General features: G+C 39.4%; 1 protein-coding gene across 2 annotated transcripts in view; it reads right to left on the bottom strand.

The window, feature by feature from the left end:
- SSH2 (slingshot protein phosphatase 2) overlaps positions 1–25,170 on the bottom strand; it is a 222,059-nt gene that overhangs the window by 82,224 nt on the left and 114,665 nt on the right. Inside the window, exon 1 of one of the 2 annotated variants that reach the window (XM_081109554.1) lies at positions 18,791–19,135. The exons of the other annotated variant lie outside the window; for it this stretch is intronic. Coding sequence (XP_080965680.1) covers positions 18,791–18,918 — 128 coding nt within the window. The 5' untranslated portion in view covers positions 18,919–19,135. Of the gene's footprint in view, positions 1–18,790; positions 19,136–25,170 lie in introns of those variants that run through there. 2 annotated transcript variants of the gene reach the window in all.

The following is a 25,170-nucleotide window of genomic DNA, read 5'->3' as shown; positions in this document are numbered from 1 at the left end:
GTCATCATGAAGCAAAATTACTTTGCCGTGTCTTCTGGCCCGTTCTGGTCGTTTCACAATCAAAGCGTGGTTCAAATTGATTATTTGTTGTCGGTAGCGAACAGTATTAACGGTTTCACCTGGTTTTAGAAGCTTCTTGATCCCACCAAAAGCAGAGCATTGTCTTCTTTCCGAAGTGATCTGGACTTGCAGTCGATGTTGATGGTTGACCGGGATCAACCTATGACTTTGTGCGTTTGGGGTTCTCAAAATAAATCCACTTTTCATTGCCAGTCACAATTCTATGCAAAAAAGACTATCTCTTGTGCCATTGAAGCAACATTTTACTGATGACTTTTCGGTTTTCCATTTGTCTTTTGTTCAGTTGATGTGGCACCCATGTTCCTTCCTTTAAAATCTTTCCCATTGCTTATAAATGATTGGAAATTGCTTGCTGAGCAACATTTAATCTTTCTGCAAGTTGTTTTTGAGTTTGACACGCATCTTCATCCAATAAAGCTTGTAATTGTTGGTCTTCAAACTTTTTCGGTTGACGTGTATGTTCTTTGTCTTTCACATTGAAATCATCACCAGCGTTCACAAGTATCTTGAGATGGAGCATGTTCACCATAAGCTTTCCGAAGTATACAATAACTTTTTCTTCAAAATAAAGTAATGAATTAAAACTTCCTGCAAATGCTTTTTTTTTGGCACGAAATTTGACATTTTTAAGCGTAAAAATATCTATGATGTTAACACCTTCAGCAAATTTGACATATGAAGTTTTGAAGCTTGCTGTCAATACAACAAAATAGCATACATATTAAATCGCATGTGTAACTCCATCTATTGAAAAAAATCCGCATCATTAACTGGTACACCTAGTATAGTTAAACACAGTTTGCAGCCATAGTAAATCCTATCTTCCCTAACCCTAGGACACTTAAGAGTAAATGGTTTGCTCTTCTCCTCACCCAGAAGGTAAATAGCTTAAATCACCCTACTCAGGAGGATAGATATCAGGAATCCAATTAATGCCATTTGCCAACCAAACCCAAGGACAGATAAAGTTAAGGGAATAAACCTCCTTTTTGCACATACGCATAAAAGTAATGAATATTCTGTTGAGATACTCTCCTAAGGCCTCCTCAAACTCCCAGCTGTTAACACCCCTCAAAACAGGTTCTAGCTCGAACTCCCTCTTCTAGGAATACCCCTGAACCTTTCCCTTTCCCCTTTCCTTCCCTCCCCCCACAAACATGCATCTCCTAAACTTTAAAGGACCTAGGAAGCTTGCAACCAGAGCAGCAATGGGCAGCAGCAGTTTGTCCTCGGCAAATCCCTAAACCCATCCCCAAGGTCCCCTTTTCTCTTATTCTTTTTCTTTTCTTTTTAAAATTAAATCTTTATTGCTGAAAATTATTACGTATGTCCCCTTAAAGCAGCCCAGCCTAGGGCCATTTCCCCACCTAGTCCTTCCCCTCTTATCCTAGGCCCTTCCTTGTTTCACTGTCACCAGCTTTAATAAACATCCTCTAAAATTAACCTGGACTTGTGTAGTGAAATTTTTCCTGCATGAAGTCAAGAACCCACCCTAGGCAGACTTACTAGGGCTAGGTCCCTTTTCTGGTAACAATAGTAACCCCTCACTCCCAGCTTACTTTCCATCTTTTTGTCCTGATTTATTTTTTCTTTATAGCCACATCAACAGCTGATTATTTATAATAATTTATTTACATTCTAGAATGTAAGTTCTAAGAGCTGAATGGTCTTTTTGGATCACTGATTTATTCCTACTGCCTAGAACACTGGTGATCAATAAATGAATGCATAGATATTTACTAAGTAGAGATATGAAATTAGAGGTTAACATGGCATAGTATAAAAGCATGGATTATAAAGAGGATTTGGATTTCAGTCACTGCTCTTGCACTTAATATATAACCTTGAACAAGTCATTTAATCTCTGAACCTCAATCTCTTTTCCTTTAAAACAATGCTAAAATATTAGTACACAGTGTTATTGCAAAAATTATAGGACATAATAGAAGTAAAAACTTGTTGCAAATATTATGTCCTAGCAGTTATTCTTGAAAAATTGGCAGAAAATTCTGAAAACAGATCAATCTTGAGAAAGCAAGTTATTCTGTTACCTTATCCTAGTACTTGCAGGACCACAGAGGCAGAATAAACAGTGAGAAAGCACAGCATTAGAAGAGATAGGCTTAAGCTTCAATTACTAGCTGATTGACATGAAGAAAATTTCTTAACCTCTCTGAGGCTTAATTTTCTTATCTGTAACAGGAGAGGGACAATATTGCCTTAAAAGTAATTAATTGTTTGCACCAAATGTCATATTAATTGTGAAAGCACTTTTTAAACTATAATGAAGAATTTGTATTTTTAGTGAAATAAATTAATTACCTTTCCTTAAAGAAATCCTAATCTTGTTTGTTCTACTGGCCAAGTGGAAGGAAATACTATTCTAGAATGTGCTCAAATGGACTATGGGCAGAAGTATGCACACTCCCATTCTTGCTGTAGATTCTGCAACTTCAGTGAGAGGACAGAATAGAACTGGAAAAGATAGAATAGGAAGATACAGAATGGAAAGAGAAAACAGAGATTCACAAAGACACAAGTGAATAAGTAGCAAAGCTCTGATAGACTTCAGGTCTATTTAATTGCACATCCCACAGTCAGGGCCAGCTTCATGGGTCTATGGTCTGTGCAGTCCCTCAGGATCAGTGACTGGAAGGGCCCCACACTTGGTTTAAGGCTCTGCTGTTGCTGTCTTGAAATTTTTAAATCTTTTTTAACAAGGAGCTCCACATTTTCATTTTGCACTGGGCCCTGCAAATTATGTAGCTCACAATCTTTCTACTACACGACAAGGACAATAGCTTATAGTCTCAGTAACTGTATGTTATGTAAAGACCACTGCTAACTTAAAGGACAGTTACTAAAAAGGAGACTTTTAATCAGGTTAATAATCACATATTTGTAGTACGTGAATTCTGAAGTTAGCAAAATACTTAGTAAAGCCATTATATTTTTTATTTTTTTTCAAAAATTTTTTTTATTGATTTCAGCGAGGAAGGGAGAGGGAGAGAAAGATAGAAACATCAATGATGAGAGAGAGAGCCTGACACCCAGGCATGTGCCCTGACCAGAAATGGAACCGTGACCTCCTGGATCACAGATTGATGCTTAACCACTGAGCAACACCGGCTGGGCCTTAGGAAAGCCATTTAATTAAAAAGCAGTAGTCCAAATTAGAAATGCAAATGTTATTTGCCTTTTCCTATTTTGTGCTCCATCACATCCTAATAACAGGCCAGTTAGTAAATGAAATACCTGAATCAAAGCTAATTGACTTTCCATTCGGAAACCCAACAAAATACCCCAGTGATTATGGATTATCTTTGTTTTTTTATTTGATATATGCTTTCTCACAGTAAGCAAGTGACATTGCCACAGAAATCATCTCTGGAGTGAAATCTCTAGCAACCCAATTCAATTAAATCACACCAGTTAAGTAATGTAGTTTCTTTTCTGCTCTGTTGACTGCAGAGACAGCTGGTGGATTTGAATTGAACATTTCCCAGGCAGCAATTCAGTTTTTGAGGTCTGCAGGCAAAAAAGATGCCTTTTCCACTTAAAGTCAGACTGACCCCACTAGTCCATTTTGACCTTTGGACTCCTTATCAGTCACCTTCAGTCTCTGTCAGGGGCTGGACAGGCCAACCCAGAGAGGTTGCTCTCCAGTGAACAAAGGCTTGCTATGTAAAAGAGATGAGCAGTGAACAGAGATACCATCTGATGAGAAGGTGCTGAACTCATCCTCTGTGCTCCAGCAGCGTGTCTAGGACTGCTGCCACCACAAAAGGTGAAACTTCACCCGAAAACACTTTCTCTGCCCGTGATTTAAACACACACCTTCATTAAGGAAGCAGCTCAGTTTCAGATAAAGGAAGACAACTAATCATGCAACTGTGGCCTGCACTCTAACACTCCTTCCTCCTTCCCATCTTTTTTTTTTTCTTTTTCCTTTTAAAATTTAAGTCTACCAGAGCCCCTCTGGCTACTGTTTAGATCTGCTGGTGACATTCAAAGTAAGATTCTTTAACAGCTTTAAGAAACATACTCTTCTTTCTCTTATATTTAATATTCATTCAGCCTCAAAGATGAAAACTTTTGTTTCAAGAATTGAAACAGCTTGTTCCCTAAAGTATTAATCTCCTCAACTTTGAGAAATATACCCACTACTTCCTATAAATAGGATCAGGAAATGCTAATCTCTTAAGTATAGTACAAGCATTAACAAATTAATGTATTTATCTTTTTAAATTTCAGTATGCTCAGTAAGATGGCCTTATGAGAAATCTCAGTGATGCTTAACACTTCCTAAATAGAAAACAGTGAAATGTTGTTCAAGGTCTAAATTAATTTGTGGCAGGACCCTAGATTAAGTCTGTTTGCTTATCATCTGGGTCTAAAATTCTCTAAGCAAAAAATGGGGATGATTTTAGAATAAAATGAAAACATGGAGAGCAAAGCTAAATTCATAAGCACTACATATATAGTCAACAACACCTCTGGATAGTTTCTTCATCTTATCAATATACTATTATTTCATATTTCCACTAGTTCTATTCAACATAGCTTACAAATTAAAGTATTTTCCATCAGTGTTTAGGTATGAAATAAGTTCCTCATAGGAAAGACAAATGAGAAACAACTTTTCTAAGTCTCAAGTAGTCCATATAAATTGAAGGATAAAATCATATTTACCTTGATTTTACTTTTATCATTTCAGGAGCACTATGAAAATGAATTACTAAAATTGCTGGCAGGAATGTAGACTGGTACAACATTTCTGGTGAGCAAACTAGCAATCTGTACCAAAAATTAGGAATATGTATACCCTTTGTCTAGCAATCCCAGAATTGAGCTTTGGGATATTTCTCTTATAGGGACATGTGCAAAGATTTAGGTACAAGGATAGTCATTCATTTCAGTGAGGCTTTGTTTACAACGGCAGAAAACTGGACACAATTTAAGTATGCAACAATAGGGCAGAATTTGAATCAGTTCTGTGAAAAACAAACAACTCTTTAAAAATATATAAATAAATGCATTTGAGGACAATGGCAGGATGCTCCCAACATGCCAAGTAAAAAAAATTTGATTACAAAGCAGTAGATAGAGGACAATCCCATTTTTAAAGGTATATCCATACATAGAAAAATTCTGGATGGTGTTAACAGTAAATATCTTTGAGAGACAAGAATAAGAGTAATGCCTTTTGTGGGGAGGAGAGAAATGCCACAATGTTTTCTGTTTTTTCTAAAATAAACATGCATTATCTATAAATACTAAAAAAATAAGCAATACTTTTTGCTTTGCTGATTTTTAATTACCAATAAGACCAGTTACATGAAAAAACAACAACACCCAGGACAAGTTCACTTTTAAACTGAGTGGGTGGTAAAGAATGTGATATTATCAACTTTACTGTGTATAAGGCAGACAACTCTTTAAAGCAAAAGGGATTCTCTATTTGGAAATTCCCCCAAGGTGGTTTGTAAGAATGCCATAAAGAAGAGCATTGGTTTTCAATATTTATTTGTTGATTTTTATTTCAACAGAGAAAGAGACTAGAGGTTATTTTTTAAAAAGCTTAACACATATTCTCATTTTCTGACAAAAGGGGCTTACGGCCTTGCTGAGAATTTCTCCAAGCAACTAAAATGGCAAAAAAAACAGAGAAAATTCCAGTAGCATGGGTATAGTGATCCTCCATGATTACTGAGACTGACCACAGAAAAGCAACAGAAATGAACAAGCCCCAACTCATTAACAGCCAGGACTATAGCGGGTTCTTAACAGATACACTCAAGAACTTCCCAGTAGGTTAAGAAAAAAGTATGATTAAAACAACAATGGCTTTTAGTTTTAAATTACAGAGATATAACTAGCCAGTCTACAATCTTCAGTTTTTCTTTAATTTTGGAAAAAAAAAATTACACTAGGTTTAAATTTACTTAGACTCACTAAACAGAAATACTTAGGTTTCTAGGTTTCTCTTATGTAGTCTCAATTTGCAATTTATCTGTGCAGAAGAGTACAGTAATAAATCACAATCTGCTAAATTTTCAGTAGTTGTAGCAACTCTTCTTTGAAACAATATCATTAAACTATTGTTTGGGCTTAATGTAACCTGCATTTATATAGTTCCTGATCTTTATTAACTGATGTGTATAAAAGATCCTCATGTCCACTAGGATGGCTTCCATGTATATTTATTTGACTTACAAACTAAGGAGTTGTACATTGCTTAGAGAACACTAAATAAGTTGAGCCATTAATTGGCAACTGGGCCACTGAACTGGTAGCCAAGTCAATAAGAACAAGGAAAAATAGCAATTGGCGCACACCTCCCCTGACAGCTCAGTCCACTGTAAATATTACAAGCCCTCTGTACCATGGGAACCACCTTGCCTACCACATGATGCTGATGTAATACTATCTAGAGCTAAGCACCTGGAGGAAGCAGAGAAAGAAGTTTTGCTTTGGATTACTTGATTGTGCTTTCTTTCCTCCTTTTATGAATCATAAAGCCACTAGCAGAGAGTTTAATTATTTCTCTTCTTATACGCCTGTGGGGATTTCACATTGTGCGCCCAGCCACTGGTACTGATTCAATAACAACAGCCTTGTAAAACTGGCAGCCTTCCTAAATAAGCTATGTAAAGTCTGCACATGCTGCTTACTGTGCTGTGTACTCGGAGGGTAACTCAATAAAAACTTGATAAAAATTCTGCCCATAAAATATATCAAAAATATGCTCATAGCAATTTCCTAAAGAACACCACTGGTAAAAGATTCCCTTCTTACCACAAATGATTAATAGAAGTCATTCAGCAAAAAATAATTATTTGTAATATGGTCTTAACATCTGCCACATTAGTTCTTCCTTTTCTCTCACCACTGAAGTACTCTTTACCTGTGTTTATACAAATCAAGACATTTAAGAGGGCCAGAAATAAAGGTCAGTGTCCCAGCTCAAATCTTACTCCTAATAAAGCCTTCCCTAACTGGCTCATTTACAAAACCTTTCTGTCCTCTGAACACGTAAAGCACCAACTGCACCTTTCCTCTGGCACTTAGCCTGTGCTTAATTATGTTCATATTTATCCTTTTATTGACCTTGTCTTATATCCTCAACAGACTGAACATCCCGACTGCAGGAACCATCTTGTATTCCTTTGGATCTCCCACCTTTTGCCCAGAATAGGTGAAATTATGACAATGATGCAAATGATAAACTTTTTACCATCAGACTGGCATAACACTTTGTATTCTAGTTCTTTCTACTATACTTTGGCTCATGTCAAAAGAGCAAAAATATTAACTAAACTTTACTGAGTACATACTATTAGTACTTCACAAACATTACATTTAATCCTTATAGGCATTATTGGCTTCATTTTATTGACAAGAAAGGCTTATGGTAGTTATCCTATATAATAAAAGCCTAATATGCTAAGTGTCCAGTTGTCCATTCAACCAATGAAAGCATAATATGCTAATGATATGCTAAGGCCGCTCAACCACTTGCTATGACGTGCACTAACCATCAGGGGGCAGTCAACCAGTTGCTATAACATGCACTGACCACCAGGGGACAGACGCTCTGAATGGTAGGTTAGCTTGCTGTTGGGGTCTGGCTGATCAGAACTGAGCGAGATGGGCAGGGCACGCCCTGGAGCCCTCCCACGGTCCCTCCCTGGCTGGCCAACCTTCCGTGTCCCTCCCCGACCCTGATTGTGCACCGGTGGGTCTTGGCCTGGCCTGTGCCCTCTTGCCATCCGGGACCCCTTGGGGGATGTCAGAGAGCCAGTTTCAGCTCTATCCTGCTCAATGCAGAAGCAGCCCTCTGGTGGTCAGTGCGCTCCCACAGGGAGAGCGCCACTCAGGCAGGAGACTTCCCACTTCTGTGGCAGCTCTAAGGATGTCCGACTGCTAGCTTAGGCCCGATCCCCATGGGGAGTGGGCCCAAGCCATCAGTCAGACATCCCTGGAGGGCTCCTGGACTGCAAGAGGGCGCAGGCTGGGCTGAGGCCCCCCCCCGCCCCCCCCCCCCCCGGCCCAGTGCATGATTTTCGTGTACCAGGCCTCTAGAGTAATATACTCAAGATTGTACAGTCTATATATAGGTGGTGAAACTCTGACTGGAACTCAAGTCTGTTTCATTCTAAACACCAGACTATGACTATTGGCTACAAGAACAAATGGCAAGTAAGATTCTGAATATGTGACCCAAGAGACCTTTTAAGTATTTTAAAACAGAGCAGTACTTAAGAAATGGGCTATTTAAGGAAGTGAGTACAAGATTTTATTGGAGAAGATGAACATCACAGAGGTGGAGTTGATAGAATGTTCTATACCAAACTGGTGAAAGGGATGTTAAAGTTTCACACACTGTTTGAATCTATTACATTCATCTCCTAGGAAGTGAAATTCACTAATAATTTACAACCCCCATTGATACCCCAATTTCTCAAACTAAAACTCCTCACAAAGATAAAGGGGATAAAATAATAGGAAGTTAAATTTTTTTGGACTGAGAATATTAACTTTGGGGAAACAGTAATTTAAAGGTACCTGGGACAGAGGAGAGTCCCAAAGAAATGGCATCTCTTTAAGAACTCTTTGCTTAAAAAGAATTTTTTTTTTTTTGCTTATGTGACACTTATTTTAAATCAGTGAAGAAAAATCAGGAACATTCTCATTCAATTAATCCCCCATGGCGATCAACTGCCTTTTATTACACAAAATTCAGAGAACAGCAGAGATGAGACAGACAAAAGCTGAGCTCATAAATGTGATCAGCCTTTTGCCGAGGTGTTGAAGATTGCTAAAGTGCTCCTTGGGTTGCAAACAGAAGAGTCTCTAGCATAAACTTTTAATACAGACACCATCGAAGATAAGCAATATAAAGTCCACAATTAAAATTCTCAGGGCTTGAAATGTCGTGTTATGGATCATGAATATGTGTATGGCTCTTTATCAACGAGTGTTAAGTATAGATGGTAAAAGAAACAATCACATGGGAAACTTTTATTGTTTCATTTTTTTTTTAAACTAATGAACTCATTTGATCTCCACAATTCTGAAATGAGGCAGATATTATTCCCAAACATAAGTAATAATTTGACCCTAGCTGGTTGCGAAAAAAAAAAAAAAATTCTACATCTTCTACATCTGAAAAACGAAATTTTTACAACTTTAAAAAAATAACACTCTAGAATAGGTTTATGCTGAGGATTTTCTTTGAGTAATTCAAGTCTTTGGATTCTGTTGCTTTATATACATAACTAATGCCAAATCCCTTAGGTTACTAAAAGAAGGGTCACACCCTCTAAAAACAGATAATTTCGGAAAACAAGAGTCACTCAACTTGCACAACCTGCAAAGAGGAAGTGAGCCCCAACTTGCCCTTTGGTGTGCAACACTAGCAATCTATTTATATATCATTTGCTACATGCCTTCCAAATCACAGGAACACCTAAAAATGTTCTTAGCACGTTTCTTCAAGTTAAACCGTAATTATGTTAGTGGCAGCAACATCCCGTGTCATTCAACAATGCAAAACTAACCCTAAGGAGTTTAATGCATGATAATCAAGAGGACTCACATTTACTGGAGAGACCTAAGAAGAAATATCAGCAAGATAATCGTAGATGTTTGAGTCTCTCTATCACTACAAGGCCTAAAGCTGTTAGAAACAAAGAATGAATGACAGCATCCTGTTATTTAGCTTTGTGCAGTGGTTTCTCCGAGTAAGTCTAAAGAAATTGCCCAATTTCAGGAGTGCTTACAGGTGAACACACAAGACAAAGGGCAACACTTTTTAAAAAATCCACTCTAGATTTATCACAAAGAAAATCTGACTTGAGCACGTCACAACCTCACCATTCTTGTTCATCGTCATTGTGCAGATTTAATCTTCAGTTAATTTGGTTAAAGGTGGTTCCAATAAGGCCAAAGTTGAGAGCTTTTCCCCTCCATCCTTCAGCTCCAAGCCAATTACTGCTGTACTGACTTCAAACAAGCACAGTGTGGAGAAAGCCACACAAAGTTACCACCACCGCTAATGAAAACACAAATGCATCTTTATACCCTGACAAAGGACCATTAACCTTTCCTTCATATTTGAAGGCTATATAACACCTAGAAAATTCACTAATTGAATTAACTAGTGAACTTATTTGATCACCCTTTAAAATATATATTCCACACTCTGGCTGGATAGTACAGTTGGTTAGACTGGTGGTCTGTGAGGTCCGAAAGGTTGGCGACCACTGGTTTAAGAAAATCTTTGAGCATCATCCTGATATGCCAAGGTTGTAGTCCCATCTCCGTTCAGGGTACATGCCCGGGTTGCGGGCACTATCCCCAGTGGGGGGCGTGCAGGAGGCAGCCAGTCAATGATTCTCTCTCATCATTTATGTTTCTACCTCTCTCTCCCTCTCCTTTCCTCTCTGAAATCAATAAAAAAAAATCTATATTTAAAAAGAATAGCTTACTGATTTATTTTAGAGAGAGAGGAAGGGAGGAGAGAGAAATATCAATGTGAGATGGTAACATCGATTGATTGATTAACTGCCTTCTGCATGCCCCCTACTGGGGATCAAGCCCCGATGGGGAATTGAACCAGCAACCCCCTGGTGCACAGGATGATGCCCAACCAACTGAGCCATACCAGCCAGGGCCCCAAGAGGATTTTCAAAAGTGAAAATTGACAAGCTGTTTCTAAGACTTATCTGGAAAATAAAATAAGCAAGAATAACTAGCACATAAAAAAAGAGGTAGGCCTTGACATACAAGATATCAAACTAATCACTAAATCTATGTTAAGTAAAACAGTATGGTATTGGTAAATGGACAGAAAACATATTAACAAGACTTAATAATATAGATGAAGACCCCAAATATCTGTTAGAATTTAATATACAACATGTGTAGCATTTCAAATCAGTGAAGTGAGAACGGACTAAACAAATGGTATTAAATAATTGATTATGCATTCTGAAGAAAGGTAGTTACATCTCTACTTCACACTATAAAGAAAAGTTCAGATGTTTTAAAGAGTGAAATATTTTTTTTTAATATATATTTTATTGATTCTCTACAGAGAGGAAGGGAGAGAGACAGAGAGCTAGAAACATCGATGAGAGAGAAACATCAATCAGCTGCCTCCTGCACATCTCCCACTGGGGATGTGCCCGCAACCCAGGTACATGCCCTTGACCGGAATCGAACCTGGGACCCTTCAGTCCGCAGGCCGACGCTCCATCCACCCAGCCAAACCGGTTTCGGCTAGAGTGAAATATTTTAAAAGTGTAGATACATCAGAAAGAAATGTGAAAGAAAACCTTTATAATCCTTGGAGTGGGTGGGAAGGGTTTTTTAAAGCAAGATACAAAATTCCGAAATCATAAGAGAAATGTTAACACATTTTACTGCATAAAATTAAAAACTTTTATAACAAGATGCAAAGTTAAAAGACATGCAATAAGCTGGTAAAAATTATTTTTTCCACATATCCAGAAAATGCAAAATACATCAAAAAGAAAAAAACAAATACCAATAGAAAAATGGCTATTAAGTACAAACATGCAAGTCATAGCAGAAAAGTGAAAAAGACCAGTACAAATATAAAAAGATGCTAAACTTCCATAGTAACACGGGATTTGCAAACAGAGAAGTATTTAAGAGTAAGGATCCTGGAGTCAGACTGTTTGTGTTTGTGTTTCCATCCTGACTATAATTTTAGACAAGTTACTTAACATCTCTGTGTCTCTCATCTCTAATGGAGTGTAATATCTAACTCATAAGGTTGTTAAGAAGAGAGAATGAGATGATAAAACAATGCCTGGCACATAGTAAAAAAATAACTGCTATTTAATGTCATTATTAATATTACCAGGGTTGGTGAAGATACAGGGAAAGATATACTCTTACAACTGGTAAGAGCAAATTGGCAGAGCCTTTTCAGAAGGCAATTTGGCAGTATGTATCAAATATATAACTTATACATACCATTAGACCCAGAAATTTCACTGCTAGAAATTTACCTAAAGAACTGTTCCTATCTATATATATAAAAGCCTAACCAACTGGCCAACTGGCCGACTATTCGATTGTCCGACTGGTAGCTATGACTCGCAGTGACCACCAAGGGGCAGACGCTCAATGCAGGAGTGGAAACCACAGGCATGGAAACATGGAACAGACTGATGAATTTCAGAAGGAGGGGGGAGGGCGGGAAGAGATTAACCAAAGATCTTATATGCATACTAGAGGCCTGGTGCACAAATTTGTGCACTGGTGGGATCCGCTGGCCTGGCCTGTGCCCTCTAGCAATCCAGGACCCCTCGGGGGATGTCGGAGAGCTGGTTTTGGCCTGATCCCCACAGGCCAGGCCAAGGGGCCCCACCGGTGCACGCATCTGTGCACTGGGCCTCTAGAATGTATATAAAGATATATGTATCAGAACTTCAAATGCAGACCACAAGAGCTCTGAATTGGGAGACAGGAAATGCTGGTTCTAGTTTAGTTCTACCAACAACAACAAATCATGTAACCCCTGTGCAAAAAACAACCACCAAAACAATCACTTGACCATTTTAACATTTTTTAGTTTTTTACTCTGTAAAACTTGATGACAACTTGTCCAATATGCCTCTGAGGAATACTTTAAAACCCCTAGAGTGCTAGGGAGCGCGATCGCGCTCCTCCTGTCTTTCGCCAAAAATGCCGGGAGCACTTTATTTTAACATTATATGTTTTGTTCAAAATTTTTTTTCTACTAGTATTTTATAATACAATCAGCAAACAATATATATCAAAGATGAAAACAAATGTAGTAAAGGTTTCCTTAAGTTTTTGAATATGTAACTTCATTTACTTGCGATTCATACTTTTTTTCCTAAACTGCTGTAAAATCAGCAAAAATGCCTTGGCAATTTTAGCATAATTCCTAGGATATTGGTTGGCACTCAAAGGGTTAAGGATGTGGTCCCTGGACCATCAGCAGCAGCAGCATCTTCTCCAGCCTCACCCCAAACCTACAGAATCAGAAACTCTGGGGATGTGGGGCAGCAATTTATATTTTCATACGTCATCTAGGTGATTCAGATGCAAGCTTAAGTTTAGAGATGAGCACATGTGAAATCATTTGCGTAAATATAGAGCAAAACTGAATTCACTTGGCTAACTATAGAGCACTAGTACCATTATTAATTTAACAAAAATAAAACTGTTTCCACCTTTCAATTTCATTAAAAGATACATTTTTGGATAATAATCTCGATATGCTCCTCTTTTGCTGAGTTTGAAGTCAAACTTCAAGCTAGGAAGTCAAACTCATATATGAAACAAGAAAATAAACATGTTAGGTCAAGGACAAAAAGCTCAAAGTAACCTCATTAAAAAATCAAGCAATGTCTTAATCACTTAAGTTTCAACACTTAAAAAAAATTTTTTTTATTGATTTCAGAGAGGAAGGGAGAGGGAGAGAAAGATAGAAATATCAACGATGAGAGAGAATCATTGATCAGCTGCCTCCTGCAGCATGTGCCCTTGACAGGAATAGAACCCAGGACTTTTCAGTCCTCAGGCTATGATGCTCTATCCACTGAGCAAACCTGGCTAGGGCAAGTTTCAACACTTTTGAACAGGTTTTCATAATGGGAACACTTTTAATGTTAGGTTTTGCCAGCATTTTATCTAATCATTCTTGATCCTTCCCTGAACTTTTTAGGACAGCTATTTGTTTGGCACACAACAACACTACAAAAGCCTCGGCCCCTTGCGTAGTGGCCATTTCTCAGAGACTGAATGTTGGATCCCTAAAAACAACATAGGCTTCTACATCTTTCAGAAATTCAGAATTTTGTTTTTATTAAAAAGTATGTATAGACTCTTAGAGGAATGAAACTTTTCACAATCATTTGAGGGGAGTGACTCAAGACTTTTGAGTCTGATTAGATGATGCTCTGGGTTGCTCACATTTTTTTTTTCTAGTAGAATTAACACTCATGACAGTAACTATACTTTGTTTTTGAAGTGAATCCTATCACTTAATATCTTCAATGATACATAAAAAATTACACATATTTGGTGAATTGTATACAATGGCAAGGGGACACCTTAATCTAAAAATGATCATGTAATTCCCAATAAGATACAGTAAAACCTCAGCTATTCTCTATTTTCAATGATACAGTACCTAACAGTTAAAAGCCAAGGAACTAGAAAGAGCCTGTGAAATCACCAAAATAAGTATCCGAAGGCCATATTCTAAAGGTCATGCGCTTTCTCCATAGCAGAGTCTCTAGGATCTCATTCTGACCTTTTCACTCTGACACAATTCTCATAGGATTTGTTACATTTCTTCTAAACCCACAGCAAATGGGAGGCAGCAAACGAGAGAAGGAAAAAACCTCTTATGAGGGGTCCTCAGCAATGAAAAGAGAACCATTGGGTGAATAGTATTCATGTGTCAAAGTACCCCACATATACACTTAAAACTTTTTGAGTTGCCCTGACCGGTTTGGCTCAGTGGACAGAACGTCGGCCAGCAGACTGAGAGGTCCCAGGTTGGATTCCGGTCAAGGGCATGTACCTTGGTTGCGGGCACATCCCCAGTGGGAGGGGTGCAGGAGGTGGCTGATCAGTGTTTCTAACTCTCTATCCCTCTCCCTTCCTCTCTGTAGAAAATCAATAAAATATATTTAAAAAAACCCACACAAACCTTTTTGAATCAGTCTTCTCTTAGAGCCCTAAATCTTAATCTTTTACTAGTAGTTGCTCCCACTAGTCTTTGCTACTTAGTACAGATCTGGTACCACAGAGAAATGCTCACACCAGTTGAGTGTTACGATATTAGGCCTTAGAAACAACACTTTCCTTTATGAAAGAGATTCTTAACATTTTATGAGATCACATTACTTTGAGAATCTGATTTTTAACATATATTTATCTACCCAATATTTTCATATAATCTTAAGGAGTTTCTGAAGCCAGTACATAGAATTCTAGATGACCATGGACCCGAAATTAAGAATTTCTGCATTAGGTGCCAAAAATGTTTAAGTTAACAAAATTTGGGATAGTATTCAGAATGATCCCTAAAGATTTTTAAATGATGATGAACTAGGCAATAAAAATGATGACTAAAGCAACACTAATAAATACATTTTAGAATAAATAAATATTAGGATATTAGTCTCTTTTAAGAAAAAAACAGTGGCAAGAGACAAAAAGAGAAATATTTTGCAAATTCTTTAAGAGACTGTCTACCTTAGCATCAAAATTCTTAGTATAGCAAATATATTTTTCACTATTAAGTTGAAGATGTCACCAGTTAAAGATAATTCCTAAGAGTGTAAGTTAACTTGTAACTACAATGACAGAATATCATTTTTATAGTGGTTAACAGCACCTGCCCAAGAAACAGATCAGGATTCTAAAGACAGTTTTGTCATTTACTTGCTTTATGGCCTTGAACAAAGCTTAACTTCTCTAACCCTCAGCTTCATTATCTGTAAATAGAACAAAGAAGTTCACATGATTGCTGTGATGATTAAACAAGATAATATACATTAAACTCGTAGCACAGTAACAAGCAATCAATAAATGGCAGCTATTAGGTATTGTTTAATTTCAATTAACTCGTTTTTTTGTGTGCAGGAATTTGTAGTTTGCAAAGTGTTATAGTGTCTTATGATCTTTGGGGGTAGGACCCACTGTGTTCTCATTTTACAGTGGAAGAAACTGAAGTCAAAAACTTACCCAAAGAAATCTGGACTTATTTGATTATACTAGGAAGCAAGATTAAAAATTGACACCACCCCCCACCCCCCCGCCCCTGCTAAAAGCTTATAAGCTCTGCTTTTAAAATTTTGCTTAATCTTTTTTCTTTTTCTTTCTTACTTCCCACTGGGTGAATACAGTTGAAAGGCAGCTAACAGCATGTCCAGGCAATGCAGTCTGGTAAGGCTTCCAGGGCATACAACAGGTTGGAGGTGAGTGGAGCCTGGATGTGTTAGTGGCAAAGGGCACCAGATGTTAGACCTTCGTTCAGCAATCGTGGTACTTGAGTTCTGGTCAAGAAAGAATTCATAGCCAAGACTCAAATACAAGCAAAAGTTTACTTAGAAAGTCACAGAAGTAGAAGTGAGCCGTGGAAGAAATGTGCCAGCTAGCTGGTCTGCGTGGGCTCAGGAAACAAGTTACAGAGGCAAAAGAAGGGCCCTTGGAGCTCAGGAGAAAGCAAAGGTATGCAGGCGCCTTGAGGGAAGAAAAGGAGAAGGCACCAGCATGCTCTCCTTAAAATTTAGCTTGCTACATTTGGTCAAACATTTAACTAACTCACCCCTAGCGCCTTGGCAGGGCTAGACCAAATGATTTCTAGGATCTATTATATGGCCCACCCCTGGTCTAGAGAGAGCGTGGCCTGTTTGATCTTTGTTAAAACTGTAGTTATACATACACTAGAGGCCCGGTGCACAAAAATTTGTGCACTTGGCGGGGGTGAGGGGGGTTCCTCAGCCCGGCCTGTGCCCTCTCGCAGTCTGGGACCTCTCAGGGGATGTCCACCTGCTGGCTTAGGCCTGCTCCCCAGGGGATCAGGCCTAAGCTGCAGTCAGACATCCTTAGCGCTGCTGAGGAGGCGGGAGAGGCTCCCACCACCACCGCTGTGCTGGCAGCCGTCAGCCTGGCTTGTGGCTGAGCAGAGCTCCCCCTGTGGGAGTGCACTGACCACCAGAGGGCAGCTCCTGCATTAAGTGTCTTCCCCCTTGGTGGTCAGTGTGTGTCATAGTGACCAGTCATTCCCAGTCGTTCTGCTGTTAGGGTCAATTTGCATATTACCCTTTTATTACATAGGAAAACAAAATTTGCCTTTTAACCATTTGTAAGTGTACAGTTCAGCAGCATTAAATAATCACATTGTTATGCAATCATCCCCAAAACTTTTTCTTCTTCCTCAAACGAAACTTTGTACCAATTTAACACAAACCTCCCATTCCTCCTCCCTCAAGCCTTGGCAACTAGACTACTCCAGGTACCTTATATATGTGGAATCATATGGCATTTTTCCTTTTTTATGGCTTTTTTTCATTTGGAATAATGTCTTCAAAGTTTATCCATGCTATAGCATTTGTCAGAATTTCCTTCCTTTTAAAGACTAAGAGATACTTAGTTGTATTACATACATATTTTGTTTATCCATTCATCCATTGATGGATATGTGAGTTGCTCCCACTACTTTTTTCATTTTTAAAATATTGTTGACACTATTATTTTGAGATTGGTTGTCCAGTTTCAGATTATCTACTCCTTTTCTTCTTTGTCATTCCATATGTATCCTTTTTTTTTTTTTTAAAGGAAAACACAAGTAAACAGTTGATTTAATTCTGTGGAGTTTACAGTACAGAGCAGTAAAAGCACTGTGTTGTTGTTGTTTTTGGTGGGGGGCTATTTTTTAGGAGCTCCACCATGAATCTACACAAAGGGAAAAAGCTGAAACTCAAATGAGTTTAGTTTGATTTGGTAGAAGGGCAAACCATTAATTAAAATAATTAAATAGATGTAAGATTATTTACAAATCACTTTACATGCCATTGTTGGGACCTTTAATAAATAATGGAAAGTTTCTGTTGTTGGACATTCATTTAAAAGTCCCTTAAGGGAGAGGGAACTCAGGGGAGGGTGGGTGGGAAAAAAAATAAAATAAAAAATAAAAGTCCCTTAAGGGTGACCTGGGAGGAAGACAGAAGCCTTACTTAAGTTCCAGGAGTCCAGAAAACCTCAGTAGGTGACTTTCCTGAAGCCACTCTACAGTGAGTGCTAATCCACTACAAAGACCAAACTCCTGCTATCTAAAGTAAACTAAACCACTCCACAGGTTTGAGGATGCGACTTGAATAGATGCAGTTCCTTTGTGCTTTATAACTGCAAGGTGAGATTCAGCTTCAGCCCACAGTTCTCAAAAATGGCTAAACCACAAATTTAAAGGAAGGAGAACTCCAGAGACTTCAAAAACAGTCACAAAGATGCGCCTGAATCTTGCACTTTAGTGAATGAAGCTTTGCACACAGGCTTGGGTTGTGAGCATGTACTACTACAGGGGAAGACAAAAAAAAAAAAATACCCCAAAAAACAGCCATACTACTGAAATCCAGTTTTTGAAATAATTCCAGACCACAACCAGCGGGAGCGAAGAATAAACTGCCTTTCTTTGTGTGAACGACTTGCAACAGAAACTTATGGTCAGATGAAAACTTATTTGAAACAAAAACCAAAACAACAAACACGGGCGCTGGATCACCAGCAGGACCCGCAAGGGAGCCCTAGCGTTTCCGGCTGGCTGTTCAGAAGCTACACACCGCCCTTCACCTTCGGTCTCCTGAGCGCCATATGGCTCGGCTGTCAGTCGGTCACCCAACAACTTCCCTGAGAAGACCCCACTTTCAGATACCCTCAAAGTTCACCGAAAATTATCGCAAAGGATTCTTCTGTCCGTTAACATCCCCCACCCCTGGACACTTTCTGCCTCCAAGAATTACCCCCACCTCCACCCCACTATCCTCCCCGGACGCCCCGGGACCGCCAAGAACGCAGGGTGCAATTTCGCCCTCGCTTGCTTGCTCCCCAGGATGCTGGGGAAAGCGACTGCTAACACGCAAACTTTCCGAGCGTTAGCAGAGGGCAGGAGGGCGCGCGGTGCACTCACAGCTGGTTGATGGCGTTTTGCGAGATGACCGCGTTGGCAGAGAAGTAGGGGATCATGTCGGGGCCACTGAGGCTGCAGGTGCAGGCGGGAGGCGCCTTCCTTTCGCGAGTCAACGTGCTCAGGGTCATGAGGCCGGCTCAAGGCTTTCAGGTCCGCATCCTGGCCCCCCGCCCGGCTCGGGCACGAGGCGATCGCGTCGGGATCCGCCCGGCCGGAGGCGCGGACAGCGCGGGCTCCCGGCGGCCGACCTGGGACCGCCGGGTCGCGCGGAGGCAGCCACCGCAGCCCTGGGGCTCGGCAGTGGAATCCCGGCGGCAGGGCGCAGCCAGCTGCCCGCCCCAACCCGCGTCCGGGGCGGGGCGCCGGCTGGGCCGACCCTCCACGCCTGCCGGGTCCACCCCGCCGCTGCGCCCCGCCCCGGAGTTCGTGGCACTCACCGGATCCCGCTGCGTGCGTTGGGCTTGGGGGGACAAGGGTCATCCCCAAACGGCCGCGACTTGGGCGAAGTAGTGAAGCGAGCCGGGGGTGGGCAAGAAAGGCTCTCACATTTCTTGGGAATGTTTCAACATAAAGGTTCTTTTAACAGTCTGTATACATTGAATCTCAAACAAACCCCATTTTTCAGATGACTTTAAAACTTTAAAAGGCTGTTCGTTAATAAATGCAACAATTTATCAACGGCTTCCTATGTGCTAAAGGCTGGGGAAATTCAGAGATTAGCTGCATTTAAAAAGAAAAGCAAAACAGTTGAAACTATGATGGAAAAAAACAAATTATCGACACAGTCTGCTAACCCTTGTAAATAAATTCACAAAACGCTTCCCTAACCATCCTCCAAACCAAGATTCACCTTAGCTGCACAGGTGAATCACCTGTGGAGATTTAAGAACACCCAGTAATCAGCTGCACCCAAGACCAATCAAATCGTAATAATCTCTTGAGGTTGGAATCTAGATGTCAGCATTTTTTCAAAGCTCCCAGGTGATTCCAGTGTGCAGCCATGCTTGGGAATTACATTGTGCCAAACAATCCCGAAAGGAAGACAAGCTAGAGATTATATCCTCATACTTACAGATGTGTACAAATTCAAAGTCGAGCCAGTTGACCTTGTTTGATGCCACTTTGATAGGAACTCTCCAGTTTTATGACTCCTGATCTAGGGCCTTTCCCACCAATCGGTGAGGCCTTCATGAGTTTAAGCCTTTAAGCCTTTATCATGTGCCTAACAACTCACTGAGCAGTGCCTTTCACCTGACTAGGGACCAGCTCTTTGTAAAACGAGAACCTCTTCTCTCTCTCCTACATGTTATGTAGTAGCTTACAAAAGAGGCTGGCCCCATGGAGGCACTCAATAAAAGTTAGCTCCCTTATCTCTCCTCCTCCTAATCTCATCAGGACAAATATTTTTAGGCACCAGTATGTTTAGCTCTTCTGAATACTTGATTAAAATGTATATCATTAAAGCTGCCTTAGCGATTCCAGAGCCAAAAATTAATTTAAAAAACCCCAAACAATTTTACTATCCAATTATAGGAGAAAAGAGACTAAAATTTAAAAAAAAGTCATCATAAGACTCAACATATGCTAAAATCAAGAACTGTGTCTTTTTAAATATAAACTTTCAGATCTCTTTTCCTATTGGGAAGTTTGGCAATTTTCAATATACTAGTAATGAAATAATCTAAACTATAAATTCAGTGTCTAAAACCAGAATTATTCTTCTGTTAGTTGATCCTTCCATAAAACTTGTTACCAAGGCACTGAGGAACTAGAAATATGGCAAACTCATACTGAAAATAGATATTGGAAATAGATATATGTGTTTTCTACAGATCCGGTCATAGGAAGGAACCAATTGGCAAGTGAAGAGTTAGTGAAAGGTCTGGATCTTAGAGTCCAGTGCATCATTATCTTCATCCATCTCTAGGAAGGAAAATGTTTGAAAGATTTGTTCTGGCTGCGTCAGCATGCACCCAAATGCAGTGTAAGAAAAAAAAAATCTGCTGATACATCCCAAAATAAATTGCTTTAAGTATCTGGCAAACTTGCCAGTTTAAAAACTTCTTCCAGGCTGTAATTTATTACAACCTCCTGCAGTGATTAAAAAAAAAAAAAAGCAGCAGGCTGTTTACTAGTAAACAGAACTATTAAGGTGATGGGTCCAGTTCCTTTCATGACACAGCAGAGATGAGAGTTTACTGAAGTCAACATTAAATGATGTCTTTCAGGAAAGATGGTGGCACGGTAATCATCTGAATCTGTCTTAAAAAGAAGTCAGTAGGCCCAGTCAGTGTTGCTCAGTGATTGAGCATTGGCACCCTATCGATTCCCGGTCAGAGCACAGTGGAATCAAACCAGCAACTCTTCAGTACACGGGAGCATGCCCAACTAACTGATCCATCTCTCATGGACGCTTCTCCCGTTGTTTCTCTCGCCCTCCAAAATCAATAAAAACATATTAAAAACAAAGTCAGCAGGAAACGTACCTTACTCAATTCACACTTAATATCCCTCACATTTAAAAATGCCAGCGATAAAGATTTCATAAACATGTATCGTTGTCTTCTACAAATGGGTTCCTACAGTGACGCCTCAGAAGTGCAGAGTCCATTGTTTTCCCTCAGAAGGCCTCTGTCGGTGCCTGCTCAGCTAAGGGGACTATTTCAACTCCCTCACCCAGGCTTTTTCAAAAGCTTTTCGAGTTAAATTTAAATTCTTGCTTTGAACTGTAATATAAGAAATTGGAAAAGTGCTAGAATATGCCTCTCAGTTTTTTAGGAAAATAATTAAATCATCTTTGCAAACTGAGATACCTTTAAGGAAATATTCTTTCTACTGCTGCCTGTTTTAAAAAGTTGAAAAAATTTCCATTATTTTCACACTCTTTACAATGTCAAAATGTCAATCAATTTAGTTTCAGCTCAATTTAATTCTTTACTCTCCACTGTCAGGAAACAAGGCGCTAGGGAGCAAGATCTCTGTACCCAAGCATCTAGGACTTAAAAAAAATGATTCCAAATTAGATTGAGCAGCATGAAATAAACTAAGCTAGTTTTCTACTCCCCATGAAGTCAGAAGGAGCTTTCTCTAAAAAAATTTGCACAAAGTTTCCTGAAGAAAAATTGCTGCATTTTTTTTACACTGTTGCTTGAGTTGGTTTTGAAATTAATTTTGTCATGTCATTTGCTGACCACTTCAAGGCTCAGAAACATGAATATTTTAAAGTGTTACTTTGGCTCTTGACACCATTAGCTATGACCAAATAAAATTTTTATAGAATTACATGTTAAACCATTAAAATATTTTAAAATATTTTTAAAATTGATTTTTAGAGAGAGAGATGGAGGGAGAGAGACAGAGAGAGAGAGCGCGTGCAAGGGAGACAGAGACCGCGAGAGAGAGAGGAACATTGATGAGAGAACGAAACATTCATTAGTTGCCTCTTACACCACCCTTCCCCGCCCAACGGTGTGCCGTACCAGCACAACCAAGGGTGATCCTGAGTGGGGGGTGATGAAAGGATTGAGAAAAGACAGACAAGAGAATGAAAGCTGGGTCTCGGTAGGACGCTGTTTCCTGATGAGGAGACAGTGCCAGCGCCCACAAGCCGTGTCTTTATTTTATAGCAGATGCCATGAGGCAAAGTAGGGGCGTGATCAAGATGTTTACAGCATTCTCGTGAGTTTCAACCCTACTCAACTACATGCACCTGAACTCTATCACAAGGCACGTGGGGCCACGTGTTCGGACCATAGGTTCTATCTAGCTTAAAACTATAGCTGTTGGCTATAACTGTGCTGGGAAGGCTCTGCCCTCCAGCTGGGACTTGCACGTGGCCATGAGAGGACTGTGTCCTCTCATTAGTCCGAGGCTTGAACCTGGCCAAAACACTGTAGCCGCGCCCCATACAACAAGAATTGAGCCCACACTGGAATGGAGCCAGCAACCCTTTGGTGCATGGGAGGACACCCAACTAACTAAGCCTTGGCTATCTGGTGCATCAAAGGGTCGTGGGTTCGATTCCCAGTCATGGCACATACCCAGGTTGGGGGTTTGATCCCCAATTGGGGTGTGTTCAAGAGGCAATTGATGTATATTTCTCTCTCACATTAATTTTTCTCTCCCTCCTTTCCTCTCTAAAAATCTTTTTAAAAAAACAAAACAAGCAAACAAAACATATACTTGGGTGAGGCTTAAAAAACACACATACCTAGTTATAAGGAAAAATTATTATACCAATCAGATCTATTTTTTAAAAATATATTTTTTTATTGATTCCAAAGAGGAAAGGAGAGGGAGATAGAAACATCAATGATGAGAGAACCATTGATTGGCTGCCTCCTGCACACCCCTCACTGGGGATTAAGCCCACAACCCAGGCATGCCCTGACGGGGAATTGAACCATGAACTCCTGGTTCATAGGTCGACGCTCAACCACTGACTGGGTTATTTTATTTATTTATTTTTAATCTTCACCTGAGGAGTGAGGATATTTTTTTTAGAGAGTGTGGGGGGGGGGGGAAACAAAACAAAACATCGATGTGAAAGTTGAGACACTGATTGGTTGCCTTCCGCTCGCACCCTGACCAGGGCCAGAGATCGAACCTGCAACCGAGGAGGTATGTGCCCTTGACTGGGAGTCGAACCCGCAACCTTTCAGACTGCAGACCAACACTCTAACCACAAAGGCAAACCCGCCAGGGGGATTTATTTATATTTTTATGTTTTTTTCTAAGGGTGTGAGCTGGAGAAATAAATAGTAAATTAATCCCCCGAGTGTCAAAAGGGAAAAAAACACTTTAAAGAGATACAAAACAAAAAACCTGTTACCTGGAGTAGCAAAACATTCTATCTCCTGTTGGTCTGTAAAACACTAGGATAAAACTCTCAAGATAACACCCCTAATTTTTAAACTTGTCCAGACAGCACCAAGAGGTATCTCACTACACTTAGTCAAAGGCACTCTTCATACAATACAATAAACCAAACTCTGTAAACAAAGGCTCTTAGAAGCAATCATGTTTTGCAATCACCATGTGGCTAATAGTTTTATTTAAAAGAATACCTGACAATAGTTTTAAACACTGGATGGAACAATGTCACTGAGCCCTTCCACTCCCTTCCATGGAACTTTCCACCATAAGAGCAATGGGGAATACTAAAAAGATTGCATATCAACTCCATGAGAAGCAATCTCTAAGGCATTCATCCATCCCACATGGTCTTAACCACCATATGCTCCAGTAGGAAGAGATGCTGAAATGCTGCTTTCTTCAGGTTACAAAAGCCGTACGCTCTATTGTTTAGTAAAAATAATAGGCATTTATAGATCACTTTTCACGTCCAACACACCTTATAAAACATTTAACCATTTAATCCCCACTCTAAACATTTTTTTAAAACTAGTTAGAAAAAAGGTATAAGTAACATAAGTAACACATGTGGAATGATTACCACTCCCCGCCCCCACTAGTATTCAGAAAGGTAAGATAAAAAGTCACTCTTCTTTCCATCATCCTACTCACAGGGATAATTGTTAATATTTCCAGAAATTTTCTTTTCATATGCATATATTAATATAATAGTTGCCCTTTAAGAAATACACATGCAGCCCCAACTGGGTGGCTCAGCAGGTTGGAGCATCGTCCAGTACACCAAAAAGGTTGCAGGTTCGAACCCTGGTCAGGACGAATATGGGAGGCAACTGATAAATGATTTTTCTCTCTCACATTTAAATAAATAAATACTTCCTCAGGTGAGGATTTAAAAAACCCCACCCCCATAATGCACATAAGCACACAAACATAACTGTATTAGACATATTATTCTGCTTCTTGCTTTTCCACTCACTTATTACTATATCTTGGACATTTTCTCATTTTTATATAGTTTACCTCATTCTTTTAAAGAAGTGCATGGTATTCTATTTTTACAATTATATATAATTTATTTAAAGAGTCCTCTACTGATGGACATTTAAGTTGTTTCCAGTATTTACTATTATATACAATATCACCAAAACATGCTTTCACACTATCTTTGTGCATACATGTGAATACATTTGTTAGATGGATACCTAGAAGGTGTAATTGGCAATTAGTTAAAATATTTTAAACATCTTAAGAATTGGTAGATATTATAAAATTGCCCTCCTAAAAGGTTTAGTTTTTAATTTTCCCATGTGATCTATTATTATCTCAGGCCCAAGATCATCTTTCTACACCCCATCTTTTATATACTTCATTAATATATATATATAAAAGTAAAATATACTGCCCTGGCTGGGTAGCTCAATTGGTTAGAGGGTCGTCCTGATACATCAAGGTTGCAGGTTTGATCCCCAGTCAGGGCACATATAAGAATCAACCAATGAAAGCAT

The sequence above is a fragment of the Myotis nattereri genome, assembly GCF_964212035.1.
Source record: "Myotis nattereri genome assembly, chromosome: 16".
Classification (NCBI taxonomy): Eukaryota; Metazoa; Chordata; class Mammalia; order Chiroptera; family Vespertilionidae; genus Myotis; species Myotis nattereri.
This window is presented reverse-complemented; position numbering and strand designations above follow the sequence as displayed.